General features: G+C 41.1%; 1 protein-coding gene across 4 annotated transcripts; it reads right to left on the bottom strand.

The window, feature by feature from the left end:
- Positions 1–6,743: 6,743 nt before the first annotated feature.
- Positions 6,744–13,286, bottom strand: LOC120571943 (tRNA selenocysteine 1-associated protein 1-like). Of its 4 annotated transcripts, none has more exons than XM_039821101.1 (9): positions 13,122–13,286; positions 10,996–11,093; positions 10,819–10,933; positions 10,666–10,715; positions 10,416–10,547; positions 8,400–8,516; positions 8,081–8,285; positions 7,954–7,990; positions 6,744–7,215 (listed from the first exon to the last, which is right to left on the bottom strand). In XM_039821101.1, exons 1-9 carry the CDS (start codon positions 13,143–13,145, stop codon positions 7,055–7,057), a joined length of 939 nt encoding a protein of 312 aa, XP_039677035.1. In that variant the 5' UTR covers positions 13,146–13,286; the 3' UTR covers positions 6,744–7,054. The 4 variants fall into 4 exon arrangements, with proteins under 4 accessions (XP_039677035.1, XP_039677038.1, XP_039677034.1 ...); XM_039821104.1 differs by having other exon boundaries at positions 10,819–10,918; XM_039821100.1 differs by having other exon boundaries at positions 8,081–8,291; positions 13,122–13,285.
- Positions 13,287–19,014: the final 5,728 nt, after the last annotated feature.

The following is a 19,014-nucleotide window of genomic DNA, read 5'->3' as shown; positions in this document are numbered from 1 at the left end:
GACTATATGTGACTGAAAACTCTTTGGTTTGGACTTCTGGCAGCTGCGCATTGCGTTAGCCAGTGGCTACCGCACTAGCTGTCCCTTTGCCTTGGGCACCAAAGGGCTAGGCTGTCTCAAACAAGCGAAAGGTCTTGGTTTGTTTTATTCTGTTCTGATGGTCTACTTAATACAGTGATGGTAAATAAGTATATTTGACACATTACTTGGGTCATAGTTTACTATGTAATATTCCACATATACAGAATATTCTATTTTTATATATTCTCTACTTTGTGTTGGAAGGGTACATTGAAGTATTTTGTTAAAGGCTCAAAGGGTTATGTAAAACATATTAGGACACTTGTTGAGTTGTGGGTTCTGAGACGACTCTTTGAGGTAAGATGCTTCAGAAAGGGAAGTATGAGCAAGTTTGTTCAGTAGTTGATGACATTTCTAGGGGCTAGGGGGTATTATGGGAGGGGACAAGGGCAGGAGACCAGGTCTCCTCACAAGTGGAGGCTCTAGGGAATGGGCTGGCAAAGAGACCTTTTTTGTTTGTTTAGTACTGACATCTTGTACTGTTTTATGGTTTGTTAAGTTTTTGGTATCATTTGTTATGATTTCACTTATGTTCTGCTGCCTGCGCCTTAGAATCGACCTGATACCCTCTCTACCATTAGCTGTAACATGACTGGCTCAATGGATGGAGGGACCACCGGTGGGCAGATGGTAAGGTTCACCTCTTTAAACACTGGGGGCTTGAATGCTGCATTAAAACGTACAAAGATTATGACTTACATAAAAAATTTGGACGCAGATGTAATACTTCTTCAGGAGACACACCTGCTAAAGTCTGAGCATGGAAAGTTGAGCCGACCCTGGATAGGACAAATCTTTCACTCCCAATTTAATTGTAAAACAAGAGGTACAGCTATTTTAATTAGGAAAAACGTCCAGTTTACCTCCAGTAATATTATCACAGATCCAGAAGGACGTTATACAATTATCTCTGGTATACTATACCAGAAGCCTGTAGTTTAAGCATCAATCTACGCCCCTAATTGGGACGATCACAGCTTCTTTAATTCGGTATGGTCTTTAATTCCCAATCTGGACTCCAACACTTTGATTCTGGGTGGGGATTTGAATTGTGTCATTGACCCAGTTCTTGACAGGTCGAGCTCCCGACGTATCCCGCCCTCAAAGATGTCACAAGCTTTGTCCACCCTCATGGACCAGTTTGGCTACATTGATCCCTGGAGATTCATGTCCCCACGTTCTCGTCAATATTCCTTTTTCTCGCATGCCCATCGTTCTTTTTCTCGTATTGATTACTTCCTAGTGGATAAAAATCTTATCTCTTCAGTTATCTCTGTACAACATTTACCTATAACAGTTTCAGATCACTCAGCCGTAGTACTGGATCTTCATTTTGACCTAAAACCCAAATATTTTAGGTTTTGGCGCCTTGACCCCCTCCTACTTAAAGAAGAAAGATTCTGTGATTATATTTCTGACTCAATCACAGTCTTTTGCGACACCAATAAAAATAAAGAGACCTCCCCATCATTGCTGTGGGATACCCTGAAAGCTTTTCTCAGAGAAAAGATAATTTCATATACATGCTATGCCAATAAACAACGCAGAATGCATAAGGAAGAACTGGAAAGATTAATCGCAGATCTGGACAGATCGTTAGCAGTAACAAGTGCTCCGGACTTGTGTAGAGAGAGACTTAGACTTAAAGTGATGGTTCGGAGTAATTCACCCTAGGGTCCTTTGCACCATGACATCGAGCCAAACGCCCCCCCAGAAGCTTTTTTCACCTGGGTCTAACATTGGGAGAGTTAGCTAGAGTAGCGTTATCAGCTGAATAGCTTAGCGCAGGGGCTAATGGACCCACGTTTGTATCTTGTAAGTTACCCCACTAATAATGCCTGAAATGATACCAAACGTCTACAAGTAGTACAAATAGGTTATGCACTCATAAAACGATGGATTGGAAAGTTTGTAAGTAAAAAAATATTTATTAATTCAATGATTAAATAAGGTAATGTCTCCAAACTTACCTCAATTATTACTTGTCTCCTGCTAGTTATAATACAGCACTTACTTTAAAAAAAAAAAAGTTAAATTAATAAATATTTTTGTTGCATCTCTTTTCGGTGTTGTAATTTGTAGACGGCCCTAAGCACTCGTCTTACTGCAGCAGCAACAACAGCAGAGAGCAGAAGCCAGCAGGCAAGTGTTATTTAGATAAACTTCTGGTGTACTTACAAACTTTCCAATCCATCTTTTTATGAGTGCATAACCTATTTGTACTAATTGTAGACGTTTGGTATCATTTCGGGCATTATTATACGAGATACAAACGTGGGTCCATTAGCCCCTGCGCTAAGCAATTCAGCTGATAACGCTACTCTACGCTAACTCTCCCAATGTTAGACCCAGGTGAAAAAAGCTTCTGGGTGGGTGTTTGGCTCGAGGTCATGGTGCAAAGGACCCTAGGGTGAATTACTCCGAACCATCACTTTAAGACAGAACTTGACTTACTCCTTTCAACAGAAGCTGAACGACTACTTCTTCATTCCTATGGATCACTATATGAACACGGTGATAAGGCTGGGCGCCTCCTCACTCACCAGCTAAAAGCTAGACAAGCATCCAACCAGATTGTCCAGATTAGAGATGAGTCAGGCACAGTAGTGACCGACCCAATTAAAATGAATGCCTCATTCAATTTATTTTACCGTCAATTATATAAATCTGAATCCCCCGGCGATGAAACTCAAATGGACGCCTTCTTTCAAAAACTAGACTTACCAAGAGTTTCACCTAATGACAATCAGATGCTGGAGGCTCCTTTAACACTTTCTGAGATAAAATACGCAATAAGCTCAATGAATAGTGGCAAATCTCCGGGCCCTGACGGGTACCCCGTTGAGTTTGATAAGCGATTTTCTAACCAGTTGGCCCCTCTACTTTTGGAGATGTTTAGTTATTTATACAGTCACGGCTCTCTACCACCTTCCTTAGTGCAAGCCTCCATTTCCCTTAAAAAAGATAAGGACCCTATAAACTGCGCGTCATACAGGCCGATTTCCCTCCTACCTGTGGATGTGAAAATACTAGCAAAAATGTTAGCTCGTCGCTTGGGGCCCATTATGCCTTTAATCATCTCGGAGGACCAAACGGGGTTCATTGGTGGGAGGCACTCCTTTTCCAATGTCAGAAGACTTCTCGGCATCATTCATACTCCATCCTCTCCTACAGATCCGGAGGTGGTCATATCACTTGACGTCGAGAAGGCCTTCGATAGGTTGGAATGGCCCTACCTCATCTCTTCCCTGCAGCAATTTGGATTTAGTACTGGTTTTATTTCGTGGATTAAATTATTGTACTCTTCTCCCCAGGCGTCAGTATGCACAAACACACAGCGCTCTGATCCTTTCCCCCTCTATCGCAGCACATGCCAAGGGTGCCCCCTCTCCCCACTGTTGTTCGCGCTCGCAATTGAGCCGCTGTCCATAGCATTGAAATCAGGAGGATTCAAAGGAATAAGGAGACATGGAGAGGAGCATAAGGTCTCGTTGTATGCTGATGACTTACTCCCGTTTGTAAGTGATCCCTTGTCAAGCCTTCCACCCATTCTCTCAATCCTGGACTCTTTCAGCGTGTTCTCCGGGTATAAGTTGAACATTTCCAAAAGTGAGTGTTTCCCAATAAACCAATTGGCTACAGAGATTCCAACTCACCTTATACCATTCAAGACCGCTGTGGTGGGCATAAAATACCTAGGAATAATGGTCACTCGATCTATGCGCACACTGAAAGAACAGAACTTCTTTGTACTGACGGCAGCAGTCAATCAAGATCTTCAAAAATTGAACCGTTTGCTACTGTCTCTAGCGGGCAGAGTGCAAACAGTAAAAATTAATGTCTTACCACGGTACCTTTACCTTTTTCAATGCTTACCAATCTACCTCCCTCGATTATTTTTCAATCTTGTTAACAGTATCCTATCCATGTTCATTTGGGCGGTTAAACGGGACAGAGCAAATAAGTCCTTGCTCCAGAGAAGCAGATCTTTGGGTGGTCTGGGATTACCCAACCTCCTTGGCTACTATTGGGCAGCTAACGCACAAAAGATTCTGCTTTGGTTCACCTCTCCTCAACATAGTTGGTGCCATTTAGAGGCGAACTCATGCTCCACGTCCCTCCAGGCGCTAGTATGTGGCACCCTCCCCCTTTCTCTTGCACATTTCACATCCAACCCCATTGTAACTAATACATTAAAAATTTGGGCTCAAATCAGGAAACGGTTTGGATGGCTCTCCATTCCCCTAACTACACCTCTTTGTAACAATCACTTATTTGTGCCAGCCAGGATTGACTCACGCTTTGTAGCTCTGGAAAAGAAAGGCCTGAGATGCTTTGGAGACTTATACATAGACGGACTATTCGCCAGTTTCAACCAACTACGCTCGACCTTTGGACTAGGTAATACTGACTTTTTTTGCTTCTTCCAACTTCGCGACTTTGCACGAACCTACTCTCCTCAGTTCCCCCCAAGCCCCACCCCTCAGCAGTATAGACTTAGTACTTCAGGCTAAATCTTTGCCTATGGTCCATGTATCATTTCTCTATAATCTCTTATCACCAATAAGTGATTTACCTGCAAATAAGAGCAGAGCTGACTGGGAAACCGAACTCCAGATAAGCATTTCAGATGCTCTATGGAAAAAGAGCGTTGGAAGCTGTTAACTCCTCCTCTAGCTGTGCCAGACTCTCTATTATCCAATTTAAAGTACTCTTTAGACTGCATAATAGCAAAAACAAACTCTTCAAACTTTATCCAGATAGGACTACTGAAGCTTGTGACAGATGCTCTCTGACGCCGTGCAATCTGACACACATGTTCTGGACATGCTCTAAATTATTAACTATTGGCAATCCTTTTTTAGATCTATTTCTTACATCCTAGGTATATCAGTTGGAAAATTCTCCTCTTATGGAAATCCTCCCAGCCACCTTCCTTTAAAGCCTGGCTACACGATATGCTATTCCTACTAAAACTGGAGAAAATCGAATTCAGCTTCAGAGGCCGTCCCGAGAAGTTGGAAACCACTACTTGATTATGTTGACAAACTCCCCGCTACTGAAACGTCCCCGATTCTAAGCCCACACCTTGCCTGGTCCACCGACTCCCTCCTCCCCCTTAGATATGACCTCCACGGGCAGCAGACAACCTAGGTTACATCCTCTTATTTATTTTTATTATTATTTACTTTATTTGTTTTATATATTTGTTCATTTATTGATTTTAAGATGTAAGGGTCTCTGGAATGGGTGGGATAGATAAAAATAAAATAAAAAAAAAAGATGGGCACAGGCTAATTATTGCTAACTAAAATGCTAGTTAACATTAGTTATTAAACTTAAACAGCTAATGTGAGTTGAAACTGCCTGCAAGCTTCTCCTGTACTATATGGTAATTTCTCTACTGTGCGACAGTAAGTTGCGTGGTTATGACACAATCGTTAGCCTATTTTTACAAAAACGTCTGCTACGGAGCCATAACGTGAGATACAAGGTAATGGAGCCTTTTATACATTGTCGTGTTTCTTTAGAAATAAACAATGGACAAATAGAGTCTTTAACGCTTCAGATGTCAAGTTATTCACTGTCAAAGTGGCGCCAGAATGAACGGGAGTCAATGGAATGCTAACGGGAGGTGATGGCTTGGTAGCATCAAAATGGCGCCATAGGAGCTACGCGTTCCGGGAGAGGCTTACCCCCTTGGTTAACAACTAGTTCAATCAACCCAGGGTTTCCCAATCCAGCGGCGCGGACGTTCACATAAAAGAAGCGGTGTTTGCACAGCATGACCAATCGCAAACATCTACCAGAGTGGTAGTGTAATATGTTACACAAGAAGAGCACACTATAATTCTACATAAATATGAAGAGCACAGACACGGTTTTACAAGCAAAAATGCAATACAGTCGCTGCTTCCTAAAACAGGAAGGACAGCTGGCAAAAAAACGACGCTGTTATGCGTTAATCACAACGCTTATCAATATGAGTCAGGCACAAGATCTGACCATAATTACACTGGTCCTTTCCATAAACTGTTACTTTAGCCTTTATTTCAGTTGCAACCCTGGCAGTGGGAAATAAAAAATATAAAAACATAATTCAAACCATTGCATGCATTGGCAACACACGGCTCAAGAAGCCGACAAATAGCCTTTACGTAATTCCCTCCTCTGAAAATCTATCTTTCATAAAAATATCCATCAGGGAATGTTAACAGGGTTATTGCTCTCTAAATGTTGGAGCTTTCATGATCTCTCTCTCTCTCTCTCTCTCTCTCTCTCTCTCTCTCTCTCTCTCTCTCTCTCTCTCTCTCTCTCTCTCTCTCTCTCTCTCTCTCTCTTCTCTCTCTCTCTCTCTCTCTCTCTCTCTCTCTCTCTCTTTTCTCTCTCTCTCTCTCTCTCTCTCTCTCTCTCTCTCTCTCTCTCTCTCTCTCTCTCTCTCTCTCTCTCTCTCTCATCTTCTAAGAACGGTGACGCCATTATCAATCGAGTATTGATTGGTCAGTAGACGGAGCTTTAACACCGTTGATCTCTAATCTCCAACATGACATGCTCCCGACCAAATCTTGTTTCCTAGTACGGGCCTCTGGTCCAACGTATACGTGGAGCTGTTGACTTAGTGTGTTGCATCTATAGCCGAGAAACGCTGACACAAACCGGTGTAGTGTTATCAAAGTGACAATTAATGTCTCTTTTTTTGGTTTGGTTTATATTGATGTCATTGCAGTTTTTACAATTTGATTGTTTAATTTTACTTTACACGTTTTGTGTCAATCCTAACATTTTGGGACAATGTTGAAAATAACACTCCACACAAACATGTTATCCTTTGGATTCAGTGTGTTTTGTGGATCTTACATAAATCAAAAATACGTTTTTGTTGCAGATCCATTACCATGACTTATTTCCTTTATGTCCATACTGTCAAAAGGTAAAGAAAACGTCCCAGCGAGGTACAGAAAAGTCCAGAGTTTCAGCAGTAAATGGGCTCCGGCAGGCTGGATGTCATACAGTCCTGTTGTGTGGAGAAGTCTGCTGGCTGCCAGTGACACTCGATCAGAGCGTCGTACAGTTCCTCACTGAGCTCCATGAACTTCCTGTTGGCCTCCACCACATCCAGCTCGGGGCTGGGGTCTGCAACACACACGCACACACCGCACCACATTAACTTCCACCAGCACACCAAATACATACATGGCATTCAGAAAAATAACTAACTAATTAGGATGAAATAAAAATAAATAAAGCAACAATTATTAAATAAAAATGGGAAAAGCTGGTAAATGGACCCAATGTGATAATTTGTCAAAAATAAATACTATTAAAAATGTCAGCATTAAACTATTTATTTTGCGTGACACATTTTAAAATGTCACACGTCATAATTTTTACATTAAACTAAATGAGATACATCCTGTTAATGAGTGAGCTTTAGAGCTGTTGGTAGGTCAGGATAGCCGTTTCCCCCTGCTTCCAGTCTTTCTGCTAAGCTAGGATAACCACGGCCTGACTTCAGCTCCGTATTTAAGACAGACATGAGCTTGAGGTCCATCTGAAGTCTCACTCTGAAGTGTATTGCCCCAAACATTGAACTATTCCTTTATGCATTTATCCTAAGAGTAGAAACCCTTCATTCAGAGTGGATTGCTGTGTTGGCTTCAAATGATATCAGTTATTCAAATATAATTGCTCTTATTGCCTAATACAAAATTGTAGCAAAGAAGAACTAAACCCAAATATGCCGCTTCAAATATGCTTATTTTATCCTTTCATGACATCACCTTGGGACTAAACATACTAAACTATCCTAACTGATAAATATGTCAATAATGAAAAGAACAGTCATTTACCATCCCTAATCCCAATACCAACCTTCAAGTCCATCATCCTCCTGAACAGCTTCACTTTCCTAAAAAGAACAGAAACACGTTAGAATGCCTGCTGTGATGAAGAGTGCCAGGTGTGGCCAGTGGCTGTGTGTGTAGCAAAGACAGCTGACCTGTGCTGGGGGATACTGGGTGTAATCATACTGCGGCTGGTAGTTGTAGCCGTAGCCTCCTCCGGTCTGGTCGTAGCCCCAGGAGGGGTAGTAGCCCGGGTAGGCCTGCTGCTGGTACTGGCTGTACTGATCATAGCTGGGTCTGTACCCTGAGTTGGACTGCCAGGATTTGTGCTCCGACGGCTGCTGCTGCTGCTGCCTGTTCCTTAGACTCAAGAGGAGGGAAGAGAAACACCGTTAAACTCCAATCACTTGGCTTGTGCTCCTGGCACTAAGAAATCCAGTTGCTGGAAAGGAGAGAAGACTGAGGAGAACTCACTTGTTAGCAGCCAGGCTCAGTCTCAGAGGTTTGCCACCCAGTCCCACCGCGCCCTGACACTCCTCTAAAGCCCGCTTCTGCAGCCGCTCATCTGGGAACTGAACAAAGCCACAGCCCCTACAGCCAGACAGTGTTTAAAGAGAGAGCCCTGAAAAAACAGCTGACCGGATCTTTATACGGTGTTTGATGAGTAAAGCTAGTCTGAACTAGAGATGTTCCGATACTGATACCAGTATTGGAAAAGCCTAAAATGCTGGTATCGGTATCAGAAAGTACTGGAGTATATGCACCGATCCCATACAATGTAAGTTAGCCCTGAAAAATTTACTTTTACTTTTTTTCCAACTGGATAATAAAAGAAAGTTCTGTGGAGTTCATCGTTTGTGTTTGTTCATGTTTCACAAAGATAGAAAGCATAACACAGCCATACAGGGATAGTAGTATACAGCTGTTAAGACAAAGTCAAATATATGTATTTTTTTTTAACACACTGGTATCAGATCAGTACTCGGTATCGGCCGATACGCAGAAAACCTGAAGTCAGGCTTTGTCCCTCTCCTTCCTCTCGGTGTTGTCAAGCTACACGCTGAAAATGTCAAGTTTTGAAGAAAATGTGGACGGTGCAACAAGGCAGGCCTGCTTGGTTCTTTCAGGGAATGATTGTAAAGATTTACAAAGAACATGTTTAGGGCATTTCCTCTCTAACTGGGACGTTTTGGGACCGATTGGTGGGATTGCTGTGGACCAAGTACACATGGAGATATACTGGTTCTTACCAATGAGGTTTAACCATGTATCAGCTAATTTAAATAGCTCACGTTACTGTATTGTGTCATCAGATAACTTCATTTAATATTGTATGTGGGGTTTTCTTTTGCAGGGTGTAAATGTTCCACCAAAACAAGTTCCTTCCTGAGACTATTTAGCAGAGCCACCGTTGCTGCTTCCGGAGCTTAGCGCCGCCCAAGAACACTGGGATTGGTTTAAAGAAATGCAAACAACCTGAAAAAACTGGAACTTTCCTGCATATGGCCTGGGAGTGTGAACAGGTGCATTTCTGGAGTTCTGGAATAAAACATCATCAATAATATCTGATGTGATAGGATGTTGAGTTCCTACTGACCCGATTGTTTTGTTACTTAATGACAACTCTAAATTAAACCTGCTTGGGAGACAGAGGAAAAGTTGGCTAGCCGGCTCAACTGCAACCAAGAAAATGATAGCTCAACGCTGGCTGCCCTCTCACTCGCTTTGTATCAAACAGTGGTTGGCGTATTTTCTAGACATAGTTATGCTTGAGCTCTCTACGGCAAAGATTAACAAAGCCAAATCATCAACTATCAGCCCATGGGAAAGCACAGCAGCACAAATATCAGACTTAATGACCTCAGTCCCACAAGAATTAGAGGAGAGTGATTAGGCAAGGTGTGGTTTCTGTTTATTTGTTTGTTTTCCTCGAGACCGCAGAGGGTGGGAGAGGGTTTTTGTTCTTGTTCAATTTGTGTTGATCTGTTCTGTGCACCATCAGCTATTACCTGTGACACGGTGTGGAATTTGTTTTGTACGTCTGAAGGTGCCAATAAAAAAAGTTGATCCCAAAAAAAATTAAAAGAAATGCAAATAACCCTGAGTGATTTTTCTCCTATTCCAGAATGCATCTGTGGTGTGGCCAGATCTTACTCCACAGAGCTGTGGATTTTAACAAGGAATAAAAATAAAAAAAGACAATATCTCCGGTTCTTCTGCATCAGATCACGCCGAGTGTTTTCTTATTATTAGCTGAACCTACTTTGTAGAAGGAATCTCACCTCACAGACTCTTCAGTCCGATAAATACTGTTGAAAGGCTCAGCGAGCACAACAGATGGCTCAAAGTGAAGAGAAGTATGGAAGTTAAGACCTAATGACGTTTTAAGGAAGGCGGGAATACATGTCTACACAAAAGCAGTCCATAAAATACATACGTTCATGTGTTACATATCTCCTCCATGTTGCATGGAGACGTGTAAATACTCACTTTGAGTTGCCCATGCTGTCCAGCACCACTTTTCCCCCCCGACAGGAAGGGTAGCGGTTGTAAAAGAACTCGTAAAGCATCCCATCATCCACCTCTGGAGTTAGATCGCCCACAAACAGAGAATACATCTGACTACAACAAGAGGAAGAAAACAAAGCCACAAAGACACACGATGGCTCAATGAAAGGAGGAATCATTCATCTATTTGTCAAAGTCATGTTGGATATCTGGCTTCTCCATTTGGACTCACCCACTGTCTTGTTTCCCAAAGGTGGCTCGGTTTAACTTGAATCTGGTTGGCTGGGAGAAAGAAACATTAATGTCCAGCATGCCATTTCTCAGGAGTTTCATTTAACGGAGACAAGAAAAACAAACATGGCTACTGTACGAGCAATCCTCTTACCGGATTGGCTCCCGGTAAGGCTTTCCCGTTGATTTTGCGGAGACACCTCTCCGCTGTGGCCTCGTCGCTCATCTCCACGAAGCAGTAGCCCAGAGCCCCCCTGGGGGACGACACACTGTTTAACTCAGAGTAGCACAACTCCAAAAACGGACAACGGCCTGTGGATTTAGTACTCACCCTGTCATCTTGTTGCGTATGATCCGCACGTTGACCACCGTCTCCCCCATGGTGGAAAAGGATCTGGTGATAAACTTCTCATCCATGTAGGCCTCCAGCTACAGAGCAGCAGAAAAACAGAGAGGGAAAAAAAACTGCTCAGGAATCATTCAGTTACGGCGGTGTTTAGGGCTGGAGTGGCTTCCCCTTCACAAGTTCTGATTTGCAATTTCAGCTGATTCTCCATCATTACATCACTTAAAGTGATGGTTCGGAGTAATTCACCCTAGGGTCCTTTGCACCATGACCTCGTGCCAAACACCCTCCCGGAAGCTTTTTTCACCTGGGTCGAAAATTGGGAGAGTTAGCTAGAGTAGCGTTATCAGCTGAATAGCTTAGCGCAGGGGCTAATGGACCCACGTTTGTATCTCGTAAGTTACCCCACTAATAATGCCCGAAATGATACCAAATGTCTACAAGTAGTACAAATAGGTTATGCTCTCATAAAACGATGGATTGGAAAGTTTGTAAGTACACCAGAGGTTTATGAACACTTGCCTGCTCTCTTCTGCTCTCTGTTGCTACTGCTGCTACCTGCAGTTAGACGAGTGCTTAGGGCCGTCTACAAATTACTACGACAAAGAGTTACAACAAAAATATTTATTAATTTAATGATTAAATAAGGTAATACCTCCAAACTTAACTCAATTATTACTTGTCTCCTGCTAGTTATACTAAAGCGCTTACTTAAAAAAAAAAAAAGTTAAATTAAAAAAATATTTTGTTGCATCTCTTTTGGTTGTTGTAATTTGTAGACGGCCCTTAGCACTCGTCTCACAGCAGCAACAACAGCAGAAAGCAGAAGCCAGCAGGCAAGTGTTATTTACATAAAACTTCTGGTGTACGCATAAACTTTCCAATCCATCGTTTTGAGCGCATAACCTATTTGTACTACATAGACGTTTGGTATCATTTCAGGCGCATGGTCAGAAATGGGGTAACTTAAGAGACAAATGTGGGTCCATTAGCCTCGCTAAGCTATTCAGCTGATAACGCTACTCTAGCTAACTCCCAATGTTAATTAAGCTTTCGTGAAAAGTGTTGCTGTCGAGGTCATGGTGCAAAGGACCCTAGGGTGAATTACTCCGAACCATTACTTTAAAGTTGTGAAACAGGTTCTAGACTTCATAGGAACAAGCCTAACGCTGCCAAAGCCCATTTTTTCAATTTTGTAAAACCTTTATTCTGTGTGTAAAAACAGAAAAAGGTCAGTTTCATTGTCTTGTCTCCATCCAGAGAATATCGGGCCAGTCTACATAAAAAAAACAGTTTTCAATCTTAAAAAGGGGTTTCATACAGTCCCCATGCTAATCTGGTCCAGGTTAGACAAATCAAAGTACAATGGAGGTTCATTAACAGCTGGCCTGGACTGAGGGTCCGGATTGGAAAACGTGCAAAAACATTTAACTGTTTTCACAAACAAAAGATATAGAAACTTAAAACTCTGAAGAAATTAGGGGTGTCTTTACAGTCCATATGTTAATCTAGTCCAGGTTTGACAAATATAAACACAGTGGGTTTTAATGTAGATCTGGTAAAATCTACATTAATGGAGAGAGAAAAACACTGAAATTACAGTTCTTTACACAAATTGAATAAACAGTTCCACACGCTTCCCTTAACATTCCCTTCAACCCGAATACATCCTTGTGTAGCTGATAGCAGTAGTAGCTAGCTAGTCCATTAAGGTAGCATTAGCTAGTCCCGGTTGTCTGTGGAGGTTCTCAGTCTTCCAGGTCATGGTAGTTCTCTGTGGTAAAAGGCGGCTGGACTGAAACATTCCCCCATCCGGGCCTAACATCTCAACGGCAGCGGAGAGGACACTGTTCGCCTTCACATGACTGGAAACTACGTGTTGCATTTCTGCTGCGCCGAATAACCTAAATTAAACACTAGTCTTTCAGCTACTCGATACATAACGTTACATGTATCCGACAATGTTAAAGTGCTGGTTTTCCAAAGGGAGTTTTCAGTTATTTTGCATTCAAACAACGTAGCTAGCTAGAACTTAGGGCTAATGTTAAGATAACGTTAGCTAACACGGTTAAATAATGTAGCTTTCGCAGTATAAATTGTAAACAACTCACGTTTCCCATCCATAACGTGCTCATGCTGCTGCCGTCGATGTCAATATTACAATGTGAATTTACTGAGAATGTAAACTGTGAATTAAGCTTTACATTCAAGGCTGCACATGCCAACTAGCTAGCAGAGCAGTAAACGAGGAAAGTAGTATACCAACATTACGTCGTGACGTCACACAACAGAGATCGTTACGTTTTTGCGACGCAGCTTCTGATTCGGCAGTTTTTTCTTTTCTTTTATCTTTTAGTTTTTACAAAACGACTGAGCAAATATTCTTATACTGTCTATGGCAAATATAGGAACTAGAACAATTAACAAGCACACATATACACACAATAATAATTAAACACTTAAATTAAAGACCTTATACACCATAAGAAAGTAAAAACAAAACAAAAAAACAGCTTTAACAAAAAAGAGGTGTAGTCAGGAATCAAAATGTGCAAATTTTCATAAACATTCAAGGCTTGTTTGGATTTTACAGTTTTTCTTAAAATTAAACAGTTCATTTTTGAAAGTTATAAATAATATATTTTTTTAGCTTTTTCAGTTAAATTCAATTTTGAAAGTGCCCAAAAAGTTCTAGAATAAAAAAATTTAAAAAAAAAATGCTCCAAAGTTTCAATGTCTGACTCACAAAACGCACAAATATTTTGATCAGTGTTCATCAAATATTTGGTGACAGGGACAAATATCATTTATAATCTGACAGTGAGTGTCTAAGAAGAGTGAGGTATTTAGATCTCTTCAGGATCATCTTTGAACATTTTCTTTAAAGGACAAATATTACAGGTAACGAGGGTAGCCTATACCTGTCAGGATTTAGTTTGTGCATTTGTTCACCTTCAACTCTAATTGACCAATATAAAGTGAGGGTAACTGCAGGACTAGTTTATATCCTTGACATTCCACTTCCGAGATTGCTCCTTTGCCACCGAAAATGCCGTCAGAAGTCTCTCATTTCGGCCGGATGTCCGTCCCCTTCCTCTTCCTTTGTGTTGGCGTTCTAACCTCCGGTGGATTTCTGAGGACTATGGTTCACTGCTCCTCAGATCTCTGCAGGGTAAATCCAGACAGCTAGCTAGACTATCTGTCCAATCTGAGTTTTCTGTTGCACGACTAAAACAACCTTTGACGTACACGTTCCACCAAAACAAGTTCATTCCCAAGGCTATTTAGCAGAGCCACCATTGCTCCATCCAGCGATTAGCGCTGCCCAAGACGATTGTGATTGGTTTAAAGAAATGCCAATAAACGAGAGCACGTTTTTCTCCCATCCCAGAATGCTGTGTGGACCAGCCAGACCCTCCTCCGCAGCTCTTTGGAGGAAGGTCTGGACATGCAAGACTACTGCAGGACTAACATATTATAAGGCAGCATGTCCTTTACCATATTTACCATGTGGGATTGCCTTTATAACCACAGATTCATGTTTTTCCGAACATTTCACATTAAATCTATCAGTAAAAACATTATATTCTAGAAAATGACATTCTGAATCCAGCAAATGTTAAATCTCCAAATACCTCTCTCAACCCAGTCACAATAACATTAAGAGTTTCTTTTAAACCAAATCTAACCATTATTTTAGATTGGAGGATTGTGTGGAGGGAAATTATGACCAATATAAGACGACCTGCTGATGACATTTAGGCAATTTAATGCTGTAGAAATAAAAATCACACCTTAATAGAAAATTCATAACTCCACATTTCTCAGATTTTTTTTGATGGAAAATTAAACCTGAGAGCGCCTGTGATTTTTAGAAATTGTTGTATGTAACCATTGTAGAGTTTAATCATTGTGTTCATTGCTTCATAATCACATGTAAACCTCCGTCTGTTTTCCATCTGTCATGTGGCCACATCTCCTTTTCTTAGGGAGTGCTATTTATTTTTGGTAGTATTACATTACATTAGACTGGATATTTATTGCAGATACCAACTTTTTATTATTTTTATATTTTTGAACATACAGAACAGACAAATACAATTGAACAAGAACAAAAACCCTCTGCCACCCCCCACCCTCTGCGGTCTCGAGGAAAACTATTGCATATATCTTTAAATCAATTCTTCAGAGTCAAAAAAGAACATGTCTAGATATCCACAAGGATTGAATTGAAGAACTCTAAGTTCAGATACAATCTAGTTGTTACTAGTCATCTTTTTAATTCCAGAAACCAAAAAAAAAATATCCACAAAATTAGTCTGGGTTCGGGAGGTAGACACCGTTCCCACATATAGGAATAACATTAAAAGTCTCCTCTTTGATATAATTTATAGTTAGAGCTGGCTCAGGTCTGCCTTGGACCAGCTCTTAGTTATGCTGCTATTAGTTTTAGACTGCCAGGGGACTTCCTCTGACACTCCTCTCTCCCTCCATCTGTGTGCATTCATGTCCCTTTAATGCATGTTACTAACCAACTCCGGGGAGCTTATTCCCCTTTATTCCTCATGCTTTCTCGCCTCGCAGATTTGGTGATTGAGGTGGGCCGTTTAGGTCAGCTGCTGCTGTGGTCCTGCTCGACGCCCTGCACTGCTACCACTATTATTATTTCTAGTCATAGTTCTATTATCTTTATTGTTACTATAAGTGCCACGGCGCATCATGCCAACTGCTATAATTATTATGAATCATATTTCTGTATATCTGTGTCCCAACCGGCAGCGGTAGATGGTGGCCCACCAAGAGCCTGGATCTGTCTGAGGTTTCTGCCTGTAAAAAGGAAGTTTTCAATTCAATTGTATCAAATCATAACAAGAGTTATCTTAAGACACTTTACAGATAGAGTAGGTCTAGACCACATGCTATAATTTACAAAGACCCAACAATTCCAGTAATTCCCCCAAGAGCAAGCATTTAGTGTGACAGTGGCGAGGAAAAACTCTCTTTTAGGGAGAAACCTGGGACAGACCCAGGCTCTTGGTAGGCGGTGTCTGACGGTGCCGGTTGGGGGTGTGATGAACAGTGGCAATAATAGTCACAATAAAGATAATGGAACTATGACTAGAAATAGTAGATGTAGTAGTTTGTGGCGTAGCAGGGCATTGCAGTGCATTTAGGGGGGGGGGAAAAAGAGGAAGGGGGGGGGGGGGGGGGGAGGGAGAAGAAAAAAAAAAAACACACAAAGAAAAAAGGGGGAAAGAAACCAAAACACGGGAAGAAGAAGGAAAAAAAAAAACCAGGGGGGGGGAGGGGGGGGAGCCAGCGGGGGGGGGGGGGGGAGGGGGGGGGGGGGGCTTTTGTCACACCAATTTTTTTTTTTTTGGGGTTTTTTTTTTTTTTGTAAATGATAGAGTGTGGTCTAGACCTACTCTATCTGTAAAGTGTCCTGAGATAACTCTTGTTGTGATTTGTCACTATAAATAAAATTGAATTGAAAATATTTGTGGATATCTGCAACTGCATTGTTTCTAGTGATAATTCTAATCGTAGATATCTGTAATTTTGTACTAGTGAAAATGTATTTGAGATCATTTAAAATCACAGTATGGATATCTGGAATGGCATTTCCTTTTGGATTACAATTATGACTAGTCAGAATGCAACAAAGGGAGATTTCACTGATGTGTTTATAGACCACAATGGACCAGGTTCAGATCAAAAAGCACTATACCTGTCAGATGAGGACTACATCATCACAGAGAGAAAGAAAACATTCTGCATGAGCAATACCAACAGGCTTAAATTACATATCTTGGTATCAATATTTACACCAACGTGGTTCTGAATTTCATACCACTACTTATAAGTACAAAAGAAGACTGTATCCTCTGGAACAACGTAACCATTCCAGGAATTAGACCAACTGTCCCGTAACTGGCCAGGCTGGTACCTGCCTGGTATAGGGCATACACATGTTCTAGATCTGTATGGTCTGTGTGTTTGCTATAGGGAGCAGAGGCATATAACATGACAAACAGGTAGATGGGTAGAGGGTATGGAAAGGAGGGGAAGAGGAAAAGAGAGGAAGGAACAGATAGAGAGAAGGGAAGGCAGGAAGAAACAATAGAAAATGACAAGTTAATGGGAAAAGCACAAATACAGTAACTGGGGGAAAGGAATTAAGAAATTAAAAGTCAAAGTAAACAAATAGGGACAGGAAGCTATGCACATATGAGAGTCAGAAACACAGGAATAAAGTAAAGCTGAGATAGAAAGGAGGAAAAAACAGGGAAAGCTGTTGGGAAAGTGAGATAGACCGAAATGTACAGAATGTAAAAGAGACGGACAAACCGACAGAAGGAAACTGAGACAAAGGCGGGACATGGAGATGATGCCAGAGGAGAGCAGGAAGAAACTAAGACAGACTCACATACGAAGGTTTTAGTAGTTAAAGGGCTCCGTCGGTACTGGAAACAATAATAATAGCAGTAGTTATATTAACAGTAGTGGCGTAGTCTAATGTATTGTAGTGGGTATACTGTACCACATATGTGTATATATATATATATATATATATATATATATATAAATAAATAAATATTTTTTGATATGTGCTGCTTCTTTTGTTGTTAAATGTTGCACTACTTTGGCCAGAGAGATCTTGTAACTATGACAACATGATCTAGTGTCTACAACTTGATAAAAAAAGATCTTTGTGCAGAATGAATTGCTTTCCTGTGTGCGTGCGTGTGTAGCCGTCTCTTAATTTAGTTTGAATCATTGTATCATTTGCTTTATGTTTTCAGCACAATCAAATGGTCTCTTACATGTTAAAATGTTGTGGATTTGTCATATTTTATTTATTCAGTCAAGAATGAAATCATATTTTGTGTAAATGTCCTCCCTAAATGCTATCTCACAACACCTCCGTGCTATATTTATCATATATTATATCCTTGTGATGGATCCTCGCTCAAGTGCCACTTTATTAGGTACTATGTTAAAGCACTTTGAGTAGTCGTTAAGACTAGAAAAGCGCTATATAAAAACAGTCCATTTACACTTTGCTAAAACTAACGCAGCCTAAAGGCCTGCAGACATGACCGTTATATGTTCAGGTTTTGTCCCGCCCATGTACTGTATAATCGACAGTATGAGGGTGTCCACCTAAAGAGTACTAAAGAGCAACGGTGCCATACTGGTGATGTGTGTGCGTTCACTGGAGTTTATTGACAGTTACAGAAACCACTGGATGACATCTGGCTGTTAAAGGAGAGCACTGAAGACACAAGACCACTCACATGTTCTAACATAATGCTTCTGGCTTCCTCACATAAGACTTGTTGATTGTAGCTTATAGCTTTAAAATGACACATTTATCGCTATACAATCCCAGTGTTCCTGATACATGACACTAAAGGGCAACCTTCAGACATAAAAACACCAACATCAGCTGCGCCGTCATTTGTAACGCAAACCGTAAACCTGGAAAACTAAATATCTGTGTGTGCACTTTGACCCAATTTCTTAATGATCCCAAGTACAATTTGCAAAAAGATGTTGAAAGCGTTTCATTTCATAAGCGTAAATATTTATTTTATATTGTTTCCTTGAACGAAGAATGAACTGACAGGAAGCTAAGGCCCTGGAACCAAATGTACGTGTTGTCGTACGGTAAAGTTAGTAAGTCACGGTATACCACGCACATCCCATCATACACCAGTTGAGAAGGTTTTTATGTCACAGTAACATGTCATTGGCCCCATTATTATGTTTACAAGCAAAAACATGTACAAAAACCACAGTAGAGATATAATGATCACATCCAAAAAACACTACACTACACCGTGGAACCTTCGGGCTGCTTTACCCCGCAAGCAGCACATGGACACAAACACTCGCATCTTTTTCGGTTTTCTTACCATCAGGATATTATGGGTACAATGTCCAAAACATAAATCAAACAAGGTGCTGACTGCCTGTCAGATAAAACCATCCTTTCCACCC

The sequence above is a fragment of the Perca fluviatilis genome, chromosome 13 (genome assembly GCF_010015445.1).
Source record: "Perca fluviatilis chromosome 13, GENO_Pfluv_1.0, whole genome shotgun sequence".
NCBI lineage: Eukaryota > Metazoa > Chordata > Actinopteri > Perciformes > Percidae > Perca > Perca fluviatilis.
Note: the sequence above shows the minus strand (reverse complement) of the source record. Positions and strands in the feature narration are given on the sequence as shown.